Genomic DNA, 19,627 nt, shown 5'->3' on the forward strand with positions numbered 1-19,627 from the left:
ATTGCATGTTAGCCCTTCTTTAATCTTTCATTTAACAGGGAAAAGAAAGCCTTCCAGTGACCTGACTGGAGCATAGTAGATGGGGGGGGGTGTGTGGAATTAGCATCATGTTATATTTATAATTTGGGGCCAAAGATTTATTGATTTGTGTATGACCTGACACAGAGGAGAAGGATAAAATGATTTTGAATCTCTTTTTCTTTGTGTGAATCTGGAGTGTTTCCCATGTAGACAATTAAGTTGTATTAGGGTAAACTGCAAGGAGAACAAGAAACGCACTAGTTTCTGATGTCGCTTTTGAAAGGGGGGTCCCAAAGTCATTTGCACATTGCAAGGCTTTGCAAGCAGTCACTAAAGGATTTGTGACTGTGCCTATCATACACAGCAAAGAAAGCATTGCAGTGAAGGACACTATTTGTATGTGGCTCACAACCTGACGTTCCCCTGGTAGAGTCCTTAATGAACAAAACTTCAGTGACTTTAGAAGACTTTTAGAAGTTCTGTAAAGGTAGTAAATTACACGTCCATTATATTTCAAAGCAAAAAAGAATCCTGAGCTCTGTGCCATGCTAATGTGGTAGTAATCACTGTGGCAAAGAGTTTCTTTGAATAGAAATAAAGTTATTAGATGAATATTGGACAACAACACAAGAGAAGTCAATCTGTAGCCTTGAATGACTGAAAAGAATTCCCACAACTGAAGCTGTTAGCAATGAATTTATCCCTGCTCTGAGAAATGCTGTGAGTGACATAAAATCTTTTTCATCCAAATAGATTTTGCTTTTATCTAAATGGGTACATTGTCTATGCAGATGATTTTGATCTCCAAACTGAGGAGGGACGGATTGGAAGTTTTAAGATAACCTATCTGAATTCCATTCATGAACACTCACAAAGGCCTTTACATTTCTTAGCACTGTTACCGTTCCAATTTTAACCATCATGTCTGTAAGCTGCCACAAGCTGATTTGTAATACTGCTTATGTTTCATGCGACATGTTCAGAGATGTAGTAAAAATCATTGTGAACCCTTTGCGCTAGCTCATCACAGTGCTTGTTTTAGTGTCCCTACAAGGGACGGGTATGGCTTTGTTCTGCAGTGCTGTGAAAACAACCAGTGAGTAATAGAAAGAGCTATATCTGTCCTCATAAACCAGTGTACTTTGTACGACTTGATGATGCTTCGCTGCATGGTATGACAAAGCAGGCCTGAGAGGTTACCTCGGAGGCTAGAAATCCAGCGCAGGGGCTGCCTTCAGCCTGCCCCGGCCGCGGGAGGCCGCCGTCCTGGCCTTCCTCTTGTCCTGACCGCGCGCTCCTGCCCCTCCGGCGCCCGCCTGGGCTGCGTCACTGCAGCATGCAGACAGAGGAAACCAGCCCCGTCGGAAAAAGTGAATGCTCTCCCGCTGGCGTGGCGCGTTGGGATGACTCAGAGCAGAATCGCTTGGAGAGCCAGCTCCAGTGCGGAGCAGGGAGTTACAGCACTTACAAGGTCTTAGGTTGCCATGGAACTGCAGTCGTGGTGCCAAAATCAGTCTTTTCTCGAGTGGAAATGAAGCGTATGGGTTTTTTTATTTTCACAGGCTGTGGGATGGAATTTTGAATGGATGCTTTTCTTGTAAGATAACTTATAGACGTTGCACCTGTGATTTAAGAATTTTAGCAGAAATCTCAAATACTGTTTAAAACATTTATCTATTGTGTAGTATTATTAATGCAAAAAAATTAGGAGTTTATGAGAAACTTTATTTGAAATATTTTAATAGGTACTTATGGAAGATGCTTTTGTACACTGTAAAACAATGTTTTCTTTAAATTGACATGAATATCCTTCCCACAAATACTCTTTAGAAACTTTTCCAGAGCATACAGTACAGCATACACTATAAAAGCACTAAACAAGTATTTTGAAGGTTAACGACTGAAAAAAGGGGTGACAGTGTTTGGGAGTGCGCTCTTCAACTCCGAGAACAAAATTCCAAACATGAAAGGATTTAATCCAGCATATTTTGAAGTGTGGCTACTTGAAAAGTATTTTTACATACAAATGCATGTGTCTTTATGCATGTATCTTTGTTGTTCTGATCTTGAAGAACCACCTCGATTCACTCACTGAATTATGGAAACCTCTTCAGAACTAAAACAGCTAGTCTTTACAGACTTTCTTTGAACCAAAAAAACAGTATCTGTTGTAAGTAGAAACAGAGCAAACCTTTGTAATTAGTCTTTTAGTAGTGGATATATTTGTTTTATTTATAAAGTCTTGTTTATCACAAAATCTCCTTTATCCGTTTCCAGTGCATATTGCAGTTCAGACACAAATTAAAAGTTTTTCAGACTAAGCAATTGAAGAGAGAGATGCATGAAGAGCTTGTGATATTAGCTGCAGTCACTCAGTTTTGTGGGCAGTAGGAACCATCTAATTTTGTTCATATTTATGTTTATTTTGTTGCCAAAATCAAGCCTAAAAATGAGACTGTTCCAATAATAGCCTTTTCATGAAATAAGTGAAGAGACAAGCGTGTCCGTTTGTGAAACAGACATCCCTACTTGACTTTTTGTTTCTATTTGTATTGTGTCTAGTTAAAGGTAATAAAACTGTTTTTTAGTTAATGAATTAATATTTTATGAAGAGAATTCCTCCTCACTCTCTGCCCTTTCACAAAAAGTAAATCTGTTTTTGTGTTGGCCCAGGATACAAAGTCTGGTTGCCCTTTTGTAATGTGGCTTTTGATGTATTACTTTTTAGTTAATGTCTCTTGCTTTATAGATTGGAAAGTCCAACTTATGCACCATCCCATCAACTGCATACACCCCAGCAGCCTTATTCGTCTGTTCCAGGTAATAACTTGCAAATGGGTGGAAGGGGAAATGAGACAAGGTGTTTTCTTCTGAGTAAATATTTTTATTGCTATAATTTCTTCTAACATTATTCATGCAGAAATCACTGGGAGAGCCATACATGAAAGGCAGAAGAATGAGTTCTATAACTTAGAAAATGTACAAATGTGAAATTTGTGTTTGTACCTCTTATATTGTATATATTTTTTCTGTTTTGATTGTGTGGAACATGGCTTACAACAATTATTTGTAGCATAACATATTTATTCAGTAGTAAATTATTTGAGGGATGATGGATATAATATATGTAGAGGATAAAATTCATTTACTCAGTTGCTCAACTTTTATTCTCAGTATAAAAGCAGTGAGTTAAAATTAAACTTATTTGCCATTGCAGTGTTCTAAATAGTGGAACAAACTAATTTATTAAACCAACAGAAGATGATGTTAAAAATTTTTTTTAATGTTAGTTACCTTGGGTTCTGTTTTAATTTCACTTAGGAGTCATCAGAAGGTCCTCATCAATGTCTTATGTGGATGGGTATGTAGGAACATGGCCGAAAGAGAAAAGGTAAGTAGTCCTATCATAAGATTTGGTTAAAAAATAATTATGTGCTGGTCATAAACATTAATAAACTCTGCACTGTTTGGAATTCTTTAACATGAGTTCTTGTTAAGCAACCAAGAAAATGAAGTAGAGAAGGAAAGGAAAAACTATATCATGGATTAAAAACTCAATAGTACAAAACAAACTCTAGAAATAAATGGTTTTTTATATTTAAATGAGATGTTCTTGCTCTGGATATCTGAATAGTTGGTATTAAAAATGCTCACATTTAAACATCAAAATCAAATAGAAGTGGTAAGAGTCACTGCGCTAATGAGCTAAGTATGATTAAAATTGTATTATTTTGTGGATTATAAGAACTGTCAGGTTAGATGATTTGCTTTTCAATTAGACCATTCACAAACTGTTAGATGGAAAGTAAATTTAAACTGGTAAGAGTTATAGTGATGGGTTATTCAGTAAGTGCAAATTGCGTGCCTTTTCTCACGTTCCTTCTGATCTAGTATGGCAATTCGTATATTCCTAAAGTGTCCTGAGTTTATCCCAAAGTAATAAAAAAAAAATTGGCTGGCTCTAAAGAAAATGTTGTTATATTCTATTTAATTGTGCATTTTAATCTGTTGTATTTGCATATGAAGCTAGTCAAAATGCAGTACACATAGCAATTGATTTAATATTACAGCTTTAAAATCATTTTAAATTTGTGAATATTTTATTATTAACCTTGAGTTTCTCAGTTATTTTCTTTATTCTAATCTGAATTAGGTCATCATTACATGGAGTTTCATTTGACATTTCTTTTGACAAAGAAAAAAGCATTCCAGTATCTACTCCAAACAGAGGAATTACTAGATCTGTGAGCAATGAAGGCCTTACACTAAATATCAACCGCATGCCCAAACATATTAGAAAAAATCTATCCTTCAAGCCAGTAAATGGAGAAGAGGAAAATCAAGATATTGAAGAAGAAAAGGACATGATATCTCATAAAGACACAAAGGCCATCACCACAAATCAAAGAAATGCCAATGAGAGCAGCCACTACAGGTTTCCAAATGGAGCTCTGCAAAACAGAGCAGTTCTGGATGATTTTGGCAATCAGATTGAGACACCAAGCATTGAAGAGGCTTTGCAGATAATTCATGACACTCAAAAATCTCCCAGAGTTATCCAGCAAGACCAAATCACAAATGGTTTTTTTCTTCACAGTCAGGAAATGAGTATCTTAAATTCAAATATTAAACCAAATCAGTCTACCCCTGATATTGTTACAGATACGAAAGGTGCTCTGAGCCCTGTGACTGACAATACAGAAGTAGATACTGGAATACATGTTCCATCAGAAGATATTCCAGAGACTATGGATGAGGATTCTTCTTTGAGAGATTATACTGTAAGCATGGACTCTGACATGGAAGAACCATCTAAATTTCTTCAGGATTATGACATACGAGGTAGCAATCACAGAGATCAACTAAGTCCCTGTCCCAGCTCAGTAAGCACCAAATCACAGGCAGGTAGCAGTGCTTCTTCAAGCTCAGGGGTTAAAATGACTAGCTTTGCAGAGCAGAAATTCAGGAAGTTGAATCACACAGATAGTAGGAGCAGTGGAAGCAGTTCGCAGAAAACCACACCAGAAGGGTCTGAGCTGAATATTCCTCATGTGGTTGCTTGGGCTCATATTCCTGAGGAAACATCTGTTCCTCAAGGAAGAGACACTACACAGTTACTGGCTTCTGAAATGGTACATCTTAGGATGAAATTAGAGGAAAAGAGGCGAGCCATTGAAGCACAGAAGAAGAAAGTTGAAGCTGCATTCACTAAGCAGCGGCAGAAAATGGGAAGAACAGCTTTTCTTAATGTTGTGAAAAAGAAAGGTGATGGAGTATCACCTCTTCGAGAAGAAGCAGCAGGAGCTGAAGATGAGAAGGTATTCACTGATAGTAATCGATTGAAAGAAAAAGAAACTCAAAAAACAGATGAACAAAGTAATAAGACTTCAGAAGTAATAAAAGAAAACCCTGAAAGTGCTCACAACAAATGGTTAAAGTCTCCTGCTACTCCTATGGATGCTGAAAAGCAATGGAATTTAGCAAGCCCCTCAGAAGAAAATTTTAATGAAGGAGACATCTTAGAGTATACAAAATCTATTGAAAAACTAAATTCTTCCCTACACTTCCTACAACAAGAAATGCAACGTCTATCCCTTCAACAAGAGATGTTGATGCAAATGAGAGAACAGCAGGCTTGGGTTATTTCTCCTCCTCAGCCTTCTCCTCAGAAGCAGATTCGGGAGTTTAAATCTTCCTCAAGGCAAATGGGAACTCCATCTCCCATTGCATCTTTTGCACAGGATTCTCCTCGCTCTACACATCAATCCCCACAGTCTTCTAACAGGAAGAATGCTTCTTTTCCCGTTAAAATGCAAAGGACTCCTAGGCCAAATGAATTAAAAATAACGCCTTTAAATCGTACCTTGACTGCCCCACGGTCTGTGGATAGCCTTCCTCGTTTGAGAAGATTTTCTCCAAGTCAGGTTCCCATTCAGACTAGATCATTTGTTTGCTTTGGAGATGATGGTGAACACATAGATGAACCTCAGTTAAAGGGAAATCTTTTGAAGGAAGTCAAGTCTACAGAGGAAGTAGCAAAAGAAGGACCAAAAATTTTGAAACAGTGTGAACAGAAGTTGGAAGAAAAGATTAAGCCTCTTGAATCAAATGTTTCTGAAGTATTATCTCAGCCCATTACAGAAACTGTCTGCCTCACCCCAAATGAAGATCAGCTAAGTCAACCAGTTTTACCAACAACAGCTCCCAAAACAGTTAACTTAATTGAAGTTTCCCTATCAGATTTGAAGCCACCAGAAAAAGCTGAAGTATCTGTTGAGAAATACGAAGGTGAGAGTGATAGAGAACAATTTGAGGATGACCAGAAAGTGTGTTGTGGATTCTTTTTTAAGGTAAGAAAACTAAGTGGATATTTGTTTGCTACACAGTTTTCTTTGAAAGGGAACTTCTTGCTTCAGATACGGCGTTTCAGTGATGACTTTCCATTGAAGTCAAAGCAGATGGTTCTGCGACTCAAAGTGTGAGCGTATCTTTTGCCCTTGTCATTGTAAGAGTGGTCAGATTTTACCACACTGCAGTTCCAAGTGTGCCAGAGCACCCCTTTCCATTCATAGCTGTGGAAGAGTGCTTGGGGGTTTTGATAAGGAAGATGCATGCTGAATGTAGATTTATTTTTAACAGAAGTGTTAGTGCCCTTAGTTAAACATGCTCATATCCTCTCCCTCACCCTCATCTCATCCCATCCCACCCCCAAATTTAAATGAAGGCTTGTAAAGTACCTCCAGCCTCTTTTATGTGTGCGTGTGTTGAATGTCTCTGAATTGCAATCTCTCCCTCTCCTGGCTAGCTGAGGGACTACATTCTTCTAAGACTCCCTTTTGAAGTTGGTAATTGAGAACACTCCCTATTGTCTTATTAAATAGTTACTTTTAGGCAGGCTTTGAACTATAACACACATTGTAAGAGTGTGGCATGGACACTGAACACCATCAAGATTTTGAATTTCCATCTTGGAGTACCTCAAAATCTTGCATCTGAGATGTGCCCTGCTTGTCTGAGAGTGTTCCTCAGTGGTAACAAAACACCTGGCTTGATCAGCCCAAGTTATTTTCATATGTTGCATAGTTACTGCTTTTTGTGATGAGTTACCTCCGTGTCCAGACATGTGGAATCTTCTGAAGCTGAATATAGGAGTTTGCACAGTGTGGGATCTGATTCTGAACTAGAATATTTCACCTAGCTAGTTTTCATATCAATGTTAACTTTTATGTTTGACTTAGGAAAGAAAAATTCCTTTATGAAAAGTTTTAATAGTTTTAACAGAAATCTTGTAAAATAAGCTTATTTCAAATACTGCAGAAGTATGTTAGGATATTGCAACCCAGTCTACAGAATGAAGCTTCTAATGACTTAGGATCATCAGTTGCTGAATTCAGAGATCTTAATATTTTGGGGTCCTTTTCCTTCAAATACTGTTGCTGCTAGGATGATCAAAAGGCAGAAAATGATATGGCAATGAAACGAGCAGCGTTACTGGAGAAGCGTTTGAGAAGAGAAAGAGAGACTCTGCTTCGAAAGCAGCAGCTGGAAGCAGAGCTAGAGCATAAGAAGGAAGAAACAAGGTAAAACTAACCACATGCACTGATCCAAATGATCAGTAACAGTGAACATACAAATGTCTGCTTTAGTTAAGATTGTAACTTTCATGTCAAAAATTGCAGTCAGTCTTAATATCCAAGATTATCATTAATCCTAGAACCAGATGTGCTAAGGAGCCCAGCTGAGGACCCATGCCAGCGGTCCTGTGAAATCAGCAGGTGGCATCAGCCTGTTGCTCAGACTCCACATGAGCCCTGAGTGAAGCTCCTCGGAGCATTACTGATCCCTGTGCTTCATATTCTGAGGGAGAACTTATCACTTTGGGCTTCTTCCTGCACAAATATACAGTACCTACTCAGCTAATAAACATGGTATTGATTTTTCTAGTAACACCACCCCAAAGAGTTTAAACTATTTGAAATTTGTAAAAGAGTAAGTTCCTCTTACTGATGTCTGAGAACTGTAAAGTTCCAAAAATCTAATGCCTACTGGTAATGTGATAGTTAGAACTGTTGACTTGGAAAGTTTCTACTACTGAATTCATTTGTTGATCTTTTTAGACGCAAAACAGAAGAAGAACGTCAGAAGAAGGAGGATGAACGAGCACGGAGAGAATTCATTAAGCAAGAATATATGAGAAGGAAACAACTAAAGCTTATGGAAGAAATGGATATAGTCATAAAGCCACGTTCCCTCTCAACCAAACAAAAAAAGCCACGTCCAAAATCTATTCATAGAGACCATATTGAATCACCTAAAACACCAGTCAAAGGTCCACCAGGTAACAAATATTAATGTGGAAAGAGTCTGTTCATGCTAAAACACCAGCTTGTTTTTTGGTACTAACAAGCACATGCATTTAATAGTGTCTTGTGCTAAACTGAAGCTGCATGTGACCAAATTGGAAAGCAAAATTTGCAAATAGAAATGAAAAGATGAATGTCACTTACCTGTTATGCATGCATGCATATATGAACATGCAAAAAGCTTAACTGTGTGAAAACCTAGCAGAAGCACGAACATATGTGACTTAAGTTTCATAGACACTCATGTATTCTTCCCAGTCACTAATCTCTTCTTACACCTGTAGAGCTAAGAATGAATAACACTTGGGAGATAAGACATTGATAAATAAAATGGTGACTATAAGGTAAGAGTACTTAAGCTCCTGTGTAATACAGACAGAATTAGAATAGAAAAGTTACCTTTATACTTTTGTGTCTTTTATTCTATTTCACTCACTCACCTACTGCATGTATAGTTAAGAGCCTAGCAGCAGTAATCTGGAAAAATTTAGCATTCAGTTAGATATGAAATAGCTGTGTATTGATTGGAAGAAGTATTGCCAATTCACAATTAGAAAAAAGTAACCAGACTGCTCACTGATCCCTTCTGTTACGGCATCATATAGCCTTGTTATTTTGCTGTATTTCCTCTAGCTGCTTCCCTCTGTCTTCCAGTGTAATTTAAAATACTCCCTTGCTGCCTTCCCAGAATCTGTTCCAAGCTTTAAATTAAGTCCCTTATAATTAGCTCTATTTTATGGGGGCTTTTAAACTTTGTTTGCATTCTTTGATTTGCATAGTGTCCATATTTCTGTGTCCATGCCTCACATTAATGTTTAATCCCAGACTACCCCAGCTTGCTGCATTTGTTTAATTGGCTGGGTGTCTGCAAATGTTTACATGAAGTGCACCACATATGCATGCAGGTATATCATATATAGGAGTAAGAGTCTCATATAAAAGCTCTTACCAATTTTCTGATGCTGGTGTTGGGTCTAATGAACAGACTCTGCTATTTGCACAGGTTTTTATAAACTTTAACTTTGTTTTTATCCAGGTTCACAGCTTTATCGTGTTTTTTCAGTATCTAGTCTTTCATTGGCATCACTGAATACGGGGGACAGTGAGAGTGTGCAGTCAGGCAAGAGAACACCAAGGTAAAGCTACAGTAACCATTTAATTTAATAAAATTTGATAATCATCTACATAAAGCTAGCATGAATTTTAAAGAGGTAATGTGTGTATTTTGAACTCCAAGAGGAGATATGTTTTCCTGATCTAAGACATTGTTTCCACTGTAAGTCATTAGGAACTGAGCACAGTCATTTGTTTCACAAATTCTAGTGGGTAAACCAGTTGGGCAGCTATAAATGAGGTCAAAACAAAATGCTATTCACACAGTCTTTTTAATTCACCTGCTTGCATTTAGGTCTCATCTTGTGGGTATTTTATTAACGCCTGAATGCAGCTACCTAACTTGTTTTTCCCTTTTTTAACATATCAGCTTCTTTGCTATTTTTTTTTTCCCCATAGCAGTGGTTCAGGAAACTGTTAAGTGCTTACTAGGACTTTGGCCTACTCCAAACAGCAGAATTTATTTATTTTATACCTGAAAATGAGATAACATTAAATACAATAAAACAAAACACAAGAAATTATAAAAGATAGAAATAACAGAATGTTCTTAATCTTACATACAAAATCTATATTATAATTCAGAGAAGAAAAACTGATTGTTTCCATATAATAAAATATATTCAGAGAAATACTAATTTTTGTATAAAAAGAAGGGAAGAGGGAAGAAAGCCAAACTAGGAAGAGGGATTTGATTAGGAGTATTATATGTTACTATATCACATGTCATGTTTTCATGGTTACTATGCATTACCCATCAACTCTGACAGCCCTGCAGCTGTTTTCAATTGGCCTTTCAATTTCCTTGATATCTTGAGAACTGATTTTCTGGTTATTACTTTAGAAACTAATAAAATGATTCAAATATGCTCACACCTCTTGGCATCTTTTAAAATGATCAGTTCTGATTGAGTGGGATTTATTATAGTTATATTAGCTATTAGAAGAGGCTTGATGTAGCTTTTCTAGACAGACATTACAGGAGATGACCCTTACCTATGTAGCTTTAGTTGTCCAGTGCTATACTATGCTTGTACTGAACCATCTTCCTATAGTTTCACATTTGACTTAGAGGTTTGATTTTTTTTTTTAAACAATAAAATTCATTGAAAATTGCTGAGATTAAAAGAGTTGGAAGAATTTTCAGTAAATTTCCAAACCCACACTTTTGCCTTTTCCTCATGTCAGAATTTTCTTTTGATGATCATACTGAGTGAATTTCAGTGATACAAAAGGTGCAGAATATATTATAAATTGAACTTCCAGCTATTGCTGATTTTACTGGAAGTCATTTGGGTGTGCAGAGGAATGTCATTATAACATCACTTTCTTCCTTATTTCAGGCTAGCAGTGCTTTTCTTCTGGCTCAGGAAAGCTTCCATTCCAAGATGAAAATTTGACTGGCTTTTGCAGTAGCCACAATAAAAGAACTTCAAATATCTTGTAATAATTTAAGAAAACATGATAGAATCTTATTTAGATCTTTCATAAGTGAAATTATTTATGTGTGAGGGGTCCAAAGAATTACAGCACTGAAGTTATTGCTTGTGAAAACAAAAATTAGAAAAAATTGGTTTGCTGTCTTAAATTTAGCAGTTCTCACTGACAATTGCTGTAATGATAAGTATAAATGAAAGAAATATTTACTTTGCATTCATCATCCTCTCAAGAACTGTCTTGCTCGCTATATGAGATGACATTGTTTTGCTAGTACAAATGTAAAAGTAGCCAGGTTTCTGCTTAGTGAGAATATTCCATTCCACATCCTAAAATACATTGTTAGAATTCTTTCCCTCAGATACAGACCAAAATTTATTGACATCAACCTCATCTAAATAACTTCTTGCATCACTCAAAATGCTTTATACAGAAGATGAACTCAGTTATCCATGAATTTCTTCTGTAAATATCGTGCATTTAGGTTTACAGTCTACAATTCAAATCACAATGTACTGCTTTAATACAGTCTGCTCTCTTTTCATGTTAGAAGGTTTCTTTGCTGAAAAAATGTGAAGTTTTTAAATAGATTCTCAATTTAATGTTTAGGTCTGAGTCTGTGGAAGGGTTCTTATCTCCAAGTCGCTGTGGTAGTCGTAATGGGGAAAAAGATTGGGAGAATGCATCTACAACTTCTTCAGTTGCCTCTGCTACAGAGTACACAGGTCAGTGGCAATAGATTTCAGAAAAGTACCTGCTGTTAGTGGCTCTGTGTATGAAAAGTTTCCACTTATCTGTATGTGGATGCCTAAAACTTGATTGAGAATGTTTCCTTAGAAATGTAACTTTAATCTCCTCTAACATAGATGTTAATAATACAGTTTTAAAATCCAGAATAAAAGTACTGATTCAGTAACACTTGTGGTATGTGAAATAGCCAGGATAAACTGCAGTTAGGCTGCAAAACAGCAAACAGGCTCCCAAGTAATTCTTTGTGTTTCAGTATTCTCTCTAGCAAGGCAAGAATAGTTGAAATTTAATCTCAATTTAAAAAAGAATTACAAAAAATTTAGGGAGATTGAGTTTGATTGATGGACCTGCATAACTCTGTCTGTGCTGGCAAATGTTTGTTTTGAAAATAATCTGTTCTCCTTTCCACATTGCTGAAATGACTACAGTCTAGAAAGGCAAAGTGCTCATTCTGGAGATTAGAAAGTAACTGTTTTTAAAGCATGAAACTTCAGTCACTATGTGTCTGGTGCACTGCTTAATGCATCTCAAATTAAATTACAGAAGTGATAGCAAGACTCTGCCTGGATAGTCCTCTTGATTATTCTCAGGAAGGCCCATAATGCTGCAGATCTTCTTTAACTATTATTTTGTAGAATTTATTTTTAAATGGAGCAACATACAATTCTGAGGAATTCAACAGAAGGCTTTTTTCATGGTTTTTTGATATCTTCACATTGTCAGTCAGATTTCATGCAGCTTTTTTTTGTCTTCATTCTAGCCTTTTCTTCCCAAAGCATAGAGAATTTGAGATTTAATTTTAAATTTAATCAATAATGGCTTGTATGTTATGTTCCTTTCTAAGACTCAGAATTGGTGTTTATGTGCCTTCACCCCACTCCCCTCCCCACCAAGGTCTTGACACCAGTATGTGTATCTTCCCAGTATTAAAACAGTGATTTCTACTTCAACCAGATGAATCAAGCCTTTTGAGAGGTGGAATAACTTGGCAAGTGTCAGGCCAGATCTTTCATCCCTGTTTTGGGGTAAAACATTTCAGGGATTCTAAGGTAGACAGGTTACAGTTACTCTAAGCACTGCATCAACTTGATTGTTATAAATGTCACCCCTGAAAAAGAGAAAGAATTTGCTCTTTCCTAGATGACTAAAATTTTATTTTAGAAACACAAAACATTTTGCTGTTCACAGAAAGGGTTCTGTGAGATGAACTATGTTACCAAGACTGCCCAATAATGATGGTTCGATAATGAAAGATATTTTTAAGCAAAGCTGTTACTAGCTGAAAGGATCTCCGGTTTCATTGTTGACAATTGCATTGATAAATTTAGGTCTAATCATTCGATACAGAAATAACAAAGGAGTGGCAGTTTATTTGTTTGTGAAATTTGTGGTTTCTAGCCTAATTCTGTTCAATTCCTGGATTTATATTTTTATGCATGCAAAGTGCTTCACAGCATTTAAAATCACTCTGTGTTGATTTATTAACTTAGATAATTTGACATTCCTCTTCCATAGGACCAAAGCTCTTCAAAGAACCCAGTGCTAAATCCAATAAGTATATAATTCAGAATGCTCTGGCACATTGCTGCTTGGCTGGAAAAGTAAATGAAGGTCAAAAGAAAAAGATATTGGAGGTAAGGGTATTTTTTCCCTAAAAGCAAACACCTAAATCAAACCACAGTAAGATACTAGAAAGACATGCAAGTATAAATGGAAATAGTGAAAGGAATCTTCTTCTGAGGTTGTCATCTCTTACTAAAAGGCTTGAGTAACCTCTGTGACCTGTTTCCTCTGTAGACCAAATGATTCAATAGTACTGTAGAAACGATAGTTATCACATTACACTCACAGCAGGGGAAGCTGAAATAATTAATAGACATGTTAACTGATAGTTACTCCCTGCTTAATATGGCAACTTCAACATCAAGATTTTTATCATTTGTTCACAAAGTTGTTTTCCATAACATGAAAAATATCCATTTTATACATACCAATCCTTAAACTGGGACCGTTAGAACTAAAGCACAACTTTATACCACTTGAACTGAATAGATCCCAGCAGTAGGCTGCTATGCTCTGTGTTTACAAACAGAAAGGAGTGAAATACATACCTCATAGACTTTTCTGCTGTTTGTAAACAGCAGGACAAATTCAGGACTTACTGCCACAGAAAGGTGCTTTCCAGCCTTTTCTCTTAAGCTGGTACAAATGTTTTAAGGGTCAGAACTCAGGGACCCTTATGTTTCCATGCAAAAGGAATAGCCAGGAGTTTGAGGATGAGAAATGGGACTGTTCCTTTCATCAACTGTGACAAATCTGACAGATTAAATAGGTCAAAGAACACAGGTATTTAGAATCTGGATTTAATTCCTTTTCTGGAGCAAATTTCATGACAGTATTTCTGCCCCTTTGACTCTTCTAATTCTGGCTTCATGTCAGGATGCTGCCTTCTCTCTCTCTGCAGATGCTTTCCAAAAATGACAAGTGAGACACTGAGACAAACTCTTTCAGGTCCAGTGACTGGGAGTATAATAACCCCCAGAAATCCCAGGAAAGAACAGCTGCAAAAAGGTCATGCTAACTCCAGGATGCAGCATATTCACTTGGCTGAAGTTGTGTGTGTGTTCAGGGCACATGTCCCATAGAAGCTATATAGGGATGGAATAGAAATCTTTGAAAATTTCACCTTATAAAGAACCTTTGATAATACACTTCAACTGACTTTACAGTTTGACCAAACTTGAATGGATTCAGAGATGACAGAAAATGCTGGAGGAACATAACTGGAGGATCTTTTAGACATCTAGACATGTCTAAAGTTCCTATTCCAAAACTTAAAAGTATTAGACTTGTTTGATGAAATGGCTCTAACATTTTTTATTTGGGCAAAAAAAATCTTTTAGGATGTCTGTTCCTTAGGGACAGCTAAACAGGTATAGCCGAAATTGTCTGAATAAGGTTTTGCCTGAGAAAGATACCTACCGTGTCAAAATTCAAATAGTTAAAGCGGAGCAAATTGTAATGATGGAAAATAAGGTCTTCTAATGGAAAGTGTTAGATATACTTATCAGCTCTGATAGAAAAAAAAACAAAAAAAACAAAATGAAAATTCAAAAATTTTGTATGCTTTCTAACTGCAATGCAAAATTCATATTGTGAATCTTTTTTTTTTCTTTCTTTCTTTTAAAGGAAATGGAAAAATCCGATGCCAATAATTTCTTAATCTTGTTCCGGGATTCAGGCTGCCAGTTCAGATCCTTATATACATACTGCCCTGATACTGAAGAAATCAATAAATTGACGGGGATAGGTCCCAAATCTATCACAAAGAAAATGATAGAGGGACTGTATAAATACAACTCTGACAGGAAGCAGTTTAGCCACATACCTGCTAAAACTTTGTCTGCCAGTGTTGATGCAATTACCATTCACAGCCATTTGTGGCAAACCAAGAGACCAGTAACTCCTAAGAAACTTTTACCCACCAAGGCATAGTACATGGGAACAATTTTTGCTTCAGACAATTATGATAAACTTGCACTTCATCTTTACTGCCTATAGAAAATAGATTTCTAGTTGCCAACGAGACTCTTAAAACTGGACACCAAGTTCTATTATCATGCCCAACTGGAATGTAAACACAATATTTAGGAGTACAGAAGATTATCGCTTAGGTGATACTTACAACTGATTATGGAAATGTTTGACTCGTGTGGAGATTTTTATGTGCTAATACAATATATAGAGTATATTTGCTCTGTATTTTGATTGGATACACTGAAGCACTGAATGTTCATCTTTAGTGACTCAAACTACATATTTTTTTTACATCTGTTGCCTTATACGTTTGTATTTGTGCTTGTCTTGAAATATTTTTTCTTTCACTAAAGAAATACTTCTTAATATCCTCAATACCATTGAACTTTACATATTGGCTCTTATGGTGAAGACTAAATGGTAAGTTATATGTCACTGAAGAACAGCTGAATGGGTCTGTTCTGCAAGATCCTCATTGTATGCTGTAACAAAATCAAGATTCATTCCCCTGAATATTTCTAATTCCATTTCAATTAAATAATACTGGTTTGCTTATAGACTAAACAGTAAGGTAAAAATCTTTGAGCTGCCTAGAGAGAAGTATTCTTCAAATGAACTGATTAACAACTCAGGGTATAGTTAGATGATGCAGTTATTCCTGTTTTAATAAGTTACCATCTGTGATGTAATGATTGACCATGTGCTTGCTCATAATCCCATTAAAATACAAAGTAAAAAGATTTGGTGGACCTCTTAAACAGTTTAAGCAAGTGTGTATTATTTTGCATTGTTCCAGATAGAGTGAGTTTACGGTCAGTCACTGCTTCTCCACGGAAGGAATAGCAACTTACTAAAACATTCAGAGCTAGATCCCTGATGTCTGCCTGACAGAACACTAAAAAGATTCAGAAGAATCACATAATTCACTAAGTCACAGATCTTTCAGAAGTTGTTTCTAATTCCCATTGATTTTAAGATCTAGGCCACTATCTGTTCTTCCTGCCTTCAGATCTGCCATCTCAGACTTAAATCAATTTCTAGGGAATAGACATCTGATAAGAGTTTTCTGTATGTCTAAGTAAACGGCTTTCTTGACACGCTCTAACAGATGATGTCTTGTGATGCTTATTAGTTTTAAATACATATGGCAAAAAGCCTGAATGATATTTCAATAAATTTATAATATAACCATTTACAAAAATAAACTTGGAGCATATTTCAGTATTATTTACAAAGGGCTGCATTTTATTCCAAAACAGCGTTTGATTATTTTATAGTTCACTATTCTGTTTCAGTGTTTTTTTTCTAATTTGCTTTTAACATACAGCACTGTTCTGAAAAAAAACTACAAACTTGAAGCCTCCCCTAAATCTGTGGCTATTTTGTCAATGTATACCAGAGGATTAGTTGGGGGAAAAATCTCATTCTCAGGAAAAGACTTGAATGATTTGTGATTCTGTTCTGTTTCAGTGTTGTGACAACTACATAAACATAAGACAGTATTGTACTATAAGTATCTAGTCCATTCTGCTTCATGGGGAGTAGAGACTAAAACTATGCTCATATTTCTCTCATTAAACTGCTTCGAGAGAAATAAAGCCTCACTACTATGATGTACTCATTTACTTATATAAAAGATGCACAGGAATGAGATGTCATTAAACAGTTTAGAACAGTACTTTTTTAAAATTATTATAAGGCCTTAGGCATCAATGCATCTGGGTTATAAACATTTTCTCAAAAATCCTGTCAGTTTTACTGTAATTTATGTTATATTTATGTATATTTGTTAAAACTGTAAAAGAAAAAAAGAAAAAACACTTTAAAATACATGTTTAATATGTATGTGGCTCAAAACTATTTGTGGTTAGCTGATTCCTACTGTTTGCATGTATGTGACCAGGATATGTAACTCTTATATTTCAAGTGTATACATATTGTGTATATAGTATATAAATAACATTAAAAAAAGGGGAAAGAGGGTTTGCACATTCTGCCTGTTAGACAGCTCCTACAAATACCATTGTAGGAACATCTTGAATAACCATATAAAACTGTGTATAATATACAGTGGTTCAAGAAACCAGATGGTTGGAATTAACTGATACACATATGGTGAATAACTTCAAAAGAAGTTTTATCATGGGAGGCTTTTTCTTTCTAAATCCTGTGCTATGATTTAACTGAAGATTTGCAACACCATCAAGACACACATCCATCTAATCAAAGTGAACTTAAATACATGATGGAGGGTTTCTTTGAATCATTTTAAATATATCTGAATGTATTATGAAATTTACATTTGTCAACAGGTTAAAGATCTGTGCAGGGTCTAAAAGTAGAATGTGAATAATGCAGTTGAAAAGTTCATTGCTCGCAGTATAAAGTTTTACTGAATGCAGGAAAAGTAAAACTAGATACACTTTTCCTTTTTAAGCCTGCAAATTTTCTAATTACAGTGGATCTTTGGTTGGGATCATGTTTAAAAAAAAAAAAAAAAAAGCTTTCCATAAAGGCCAGTATTTATCACTGACCTTACCAGAACACACTGGTGCTTTCATCAGGGGTATTATTATTGTTGCTACAACTGAATTGCCAAACTTTCATCTTAGTTTTTGGAGCAAAATTTCAGATTCTAACAGTCATGATAGCTACTGATTTTTTTTAATTATTATTATTTTAGTATGACTGTTAGTTTTTATTATTTGGCTGTTTAAAGCCAAATTCAGCTATTTAATTATGATTTAATGGGCACTGTTAAAAAATGTACAGTGTATTGTGTGCTTACTTGTCCACTTCTATGGAGCATAGCTTCCATATTTTTTCAAATGCTGTGCTGTAAATTGTCATTGCTACTTATGTGGTACAGTGTAGTTTTCTCCTTTCATTTAAATAAAAGCATGGCACCAAAAAGTACGTAATTTGTTCTCTTGTTTTCATCTAAATATAAACTGAAATTATAAAAAGTTTACCTATATATTTAAATGTTGTTTTTTCCTCACTGAATTTCAGCAACTTAGAAATTTTAGGGAATATGCAGAGTTTTTATTTCTCTTTTGGTTCCCCATTGTCTTTGTATTACTGTCTTTCACATAGAATTTAGGTTTCTGATATTATCAAGCGTAGGCTATTAAAGAATTAGGTTTCACATTTCATTCTTGAGGACAAAATGGAGTTACCCTTTTCTCTTCAAAAGTGAGTTTCACAGTTGCAAGCCAGCTGATAAACCCCTGTACTCTGGTTAGTTTCCATTGTTTCAAAACCATAGAAACTTACTGATCAATGTAAAAAGATTGCTTCAGATGGGCAGGTTTTCAAGAAGGACTGTTATCTTCAAGACAGCTAATAAAGAATAAGACCTTTTGTGAAATAAACTGTGGTGCAATCTTGAACAAAAACAGTATCCAAAAAATAAGGTCTCTCTTCCATATATGTAAATTAGCAAATTTTTCCTGTCCAAATTATGCCTTTTTTTGATTTTTGTGTTGTCCCGCCAGGTTGCAGAGCAAGAGCAAGCACTGCTGGTGAAAGAGGACATGACGTCACTACAGTGTCAACAGCCAGAATGAATTCTTGGGCTAGCTCAAGCAGATAGAGAATCACTAAAGTTTAGAGCTACTCAAAGGACAGATTCAATACTACAGTACCTCTGACATTAGGGCTTTTAGTACTGAATTGAAAATTAATGCAGCTGAAAATTAATAGCCTTCCCTCTTCCCTTAAAAAAGTGCCAGATCAATCAGTTCCTTGTACGGCATCACATCCAGGCTGACACAAGCAAAGAATGATGCTGGAACATGAACAGAAATTGCACCCAGTAAAGCTATTTTTCCAGTGGCAAGTCTAGCTCAAAATTTTCATCTAAAAACAGACTTTGTACAGACAGGTTTTAGAACAGATTTTATTTCTTTTGTTCTTCTGTAAGTAACACTGCACTGGCAAACTTCAGATCATACCCTGGCTAATTTAACAGACTATGGCTGTACTGTGTGTCTAAATTTGTACAGAATTTGTGAAGCAAAATTTGTCCTGCTACCAGAGATCTGGTATTAACACCTGTAGAATAATAATCTTGGATACACTTGGAACCTAAGCTCTTGGATCAAGCAGCACAAAAAGGTGATGTAAAAAAAAAGCTTTGTTTCTCAAATCCAGATGTGCTGATCAGGTGTAGACTTCAGATATCTTTTCCCAACATCTTGGGAAAAAAAAAGTTACAGCTTTGCAAAAGCTAAACCTTCATCTACTTATATCTTTTCAAATAGCAGATTAGCATTTCTTTGCTACCTTGTTACTATTTTAATGAGCTGAATAAGCAGTTTGAAGAATTGTGGCTATAAAGACCAACCTTGAGAGCCACAGCCCTTTCCAGCTGACAGCTTTTGTTTAGTTGTCTACGCTCTTCA

At 35.9% G+C, this 19,627-nt stretch overlaps 1 protein-coding gene across 5 annotated transcripts in view; it reads left to right on the forward strand.

Annotated features, from left to right (window-relative positions):
- The window catches only part of CAMSAP2 (calmodulin regulated spectrin associated protein family member 2), a 97,832-nt gene extending 79,695 nt beyond the window's left edge, over positions 1-18,137 (forward strand). For 2 of the 5 annotated variants that reach the window (XM_067300795.1, XM_067300797.1), the window contains 9 exons: positions 2,771-2,841; positions 3,343-3,412; positions 4,175-6,371; positions 7,465-7,601; positions 8,139-8,359; positions 9,421-9,520; positions 11,544-11,659; positions 13,200-13,318; positions 14,874-18,137. In XM_067300795.1, the coding sequence (XP_067156896.1) occupies positions 2,771-2,841; positions 3,343-3,412; positions 4,175-6,371; positions 7,465-7,601; positions 8,139-8,359; positions 9,421-9,520; positions 11,544-11,659; positions 13,200-13,318; positions 14,874-15,179 (3,337 nt within the window). In that variant the 3' untranslated portion in view covers positions 15,180-18,137. Of the gene's footprint in view, positions 1-2,770; positions 2,842-3,342; positions 3,413-4,174; positions 6,372-7,464; positions 7,602-8,138; positions 8,360-9,420; positions 9,521-10,840; positions 10,941-11,543; positions 11,660-13,199; positions 13,319-14,873 lie in introns of those variants that run through there. The other 3 variants (XM_067300796.1, XM_067300798.1, XR_010884838.1) reach the window with 2 other exon arrangements.
- The last annotated feature ends 1,490 nt before the right edge of the window (positions 18,138-19,627 follow it).

Source organism: Apteryx mantelli, chromosome 8 (genome assembly GCF_036417845.1).
Source record: "Apteryx mantelli isolate bAptMan1 chromosome 8, bAptMan1.hap1, whole genome shotgun sequence".
Lineage (NCBI taxonomy): Eukaryota > Metazoa > Chordata > Aves > Apterygiformes > Apterygidae > Apteryx > Apteryx mantelli.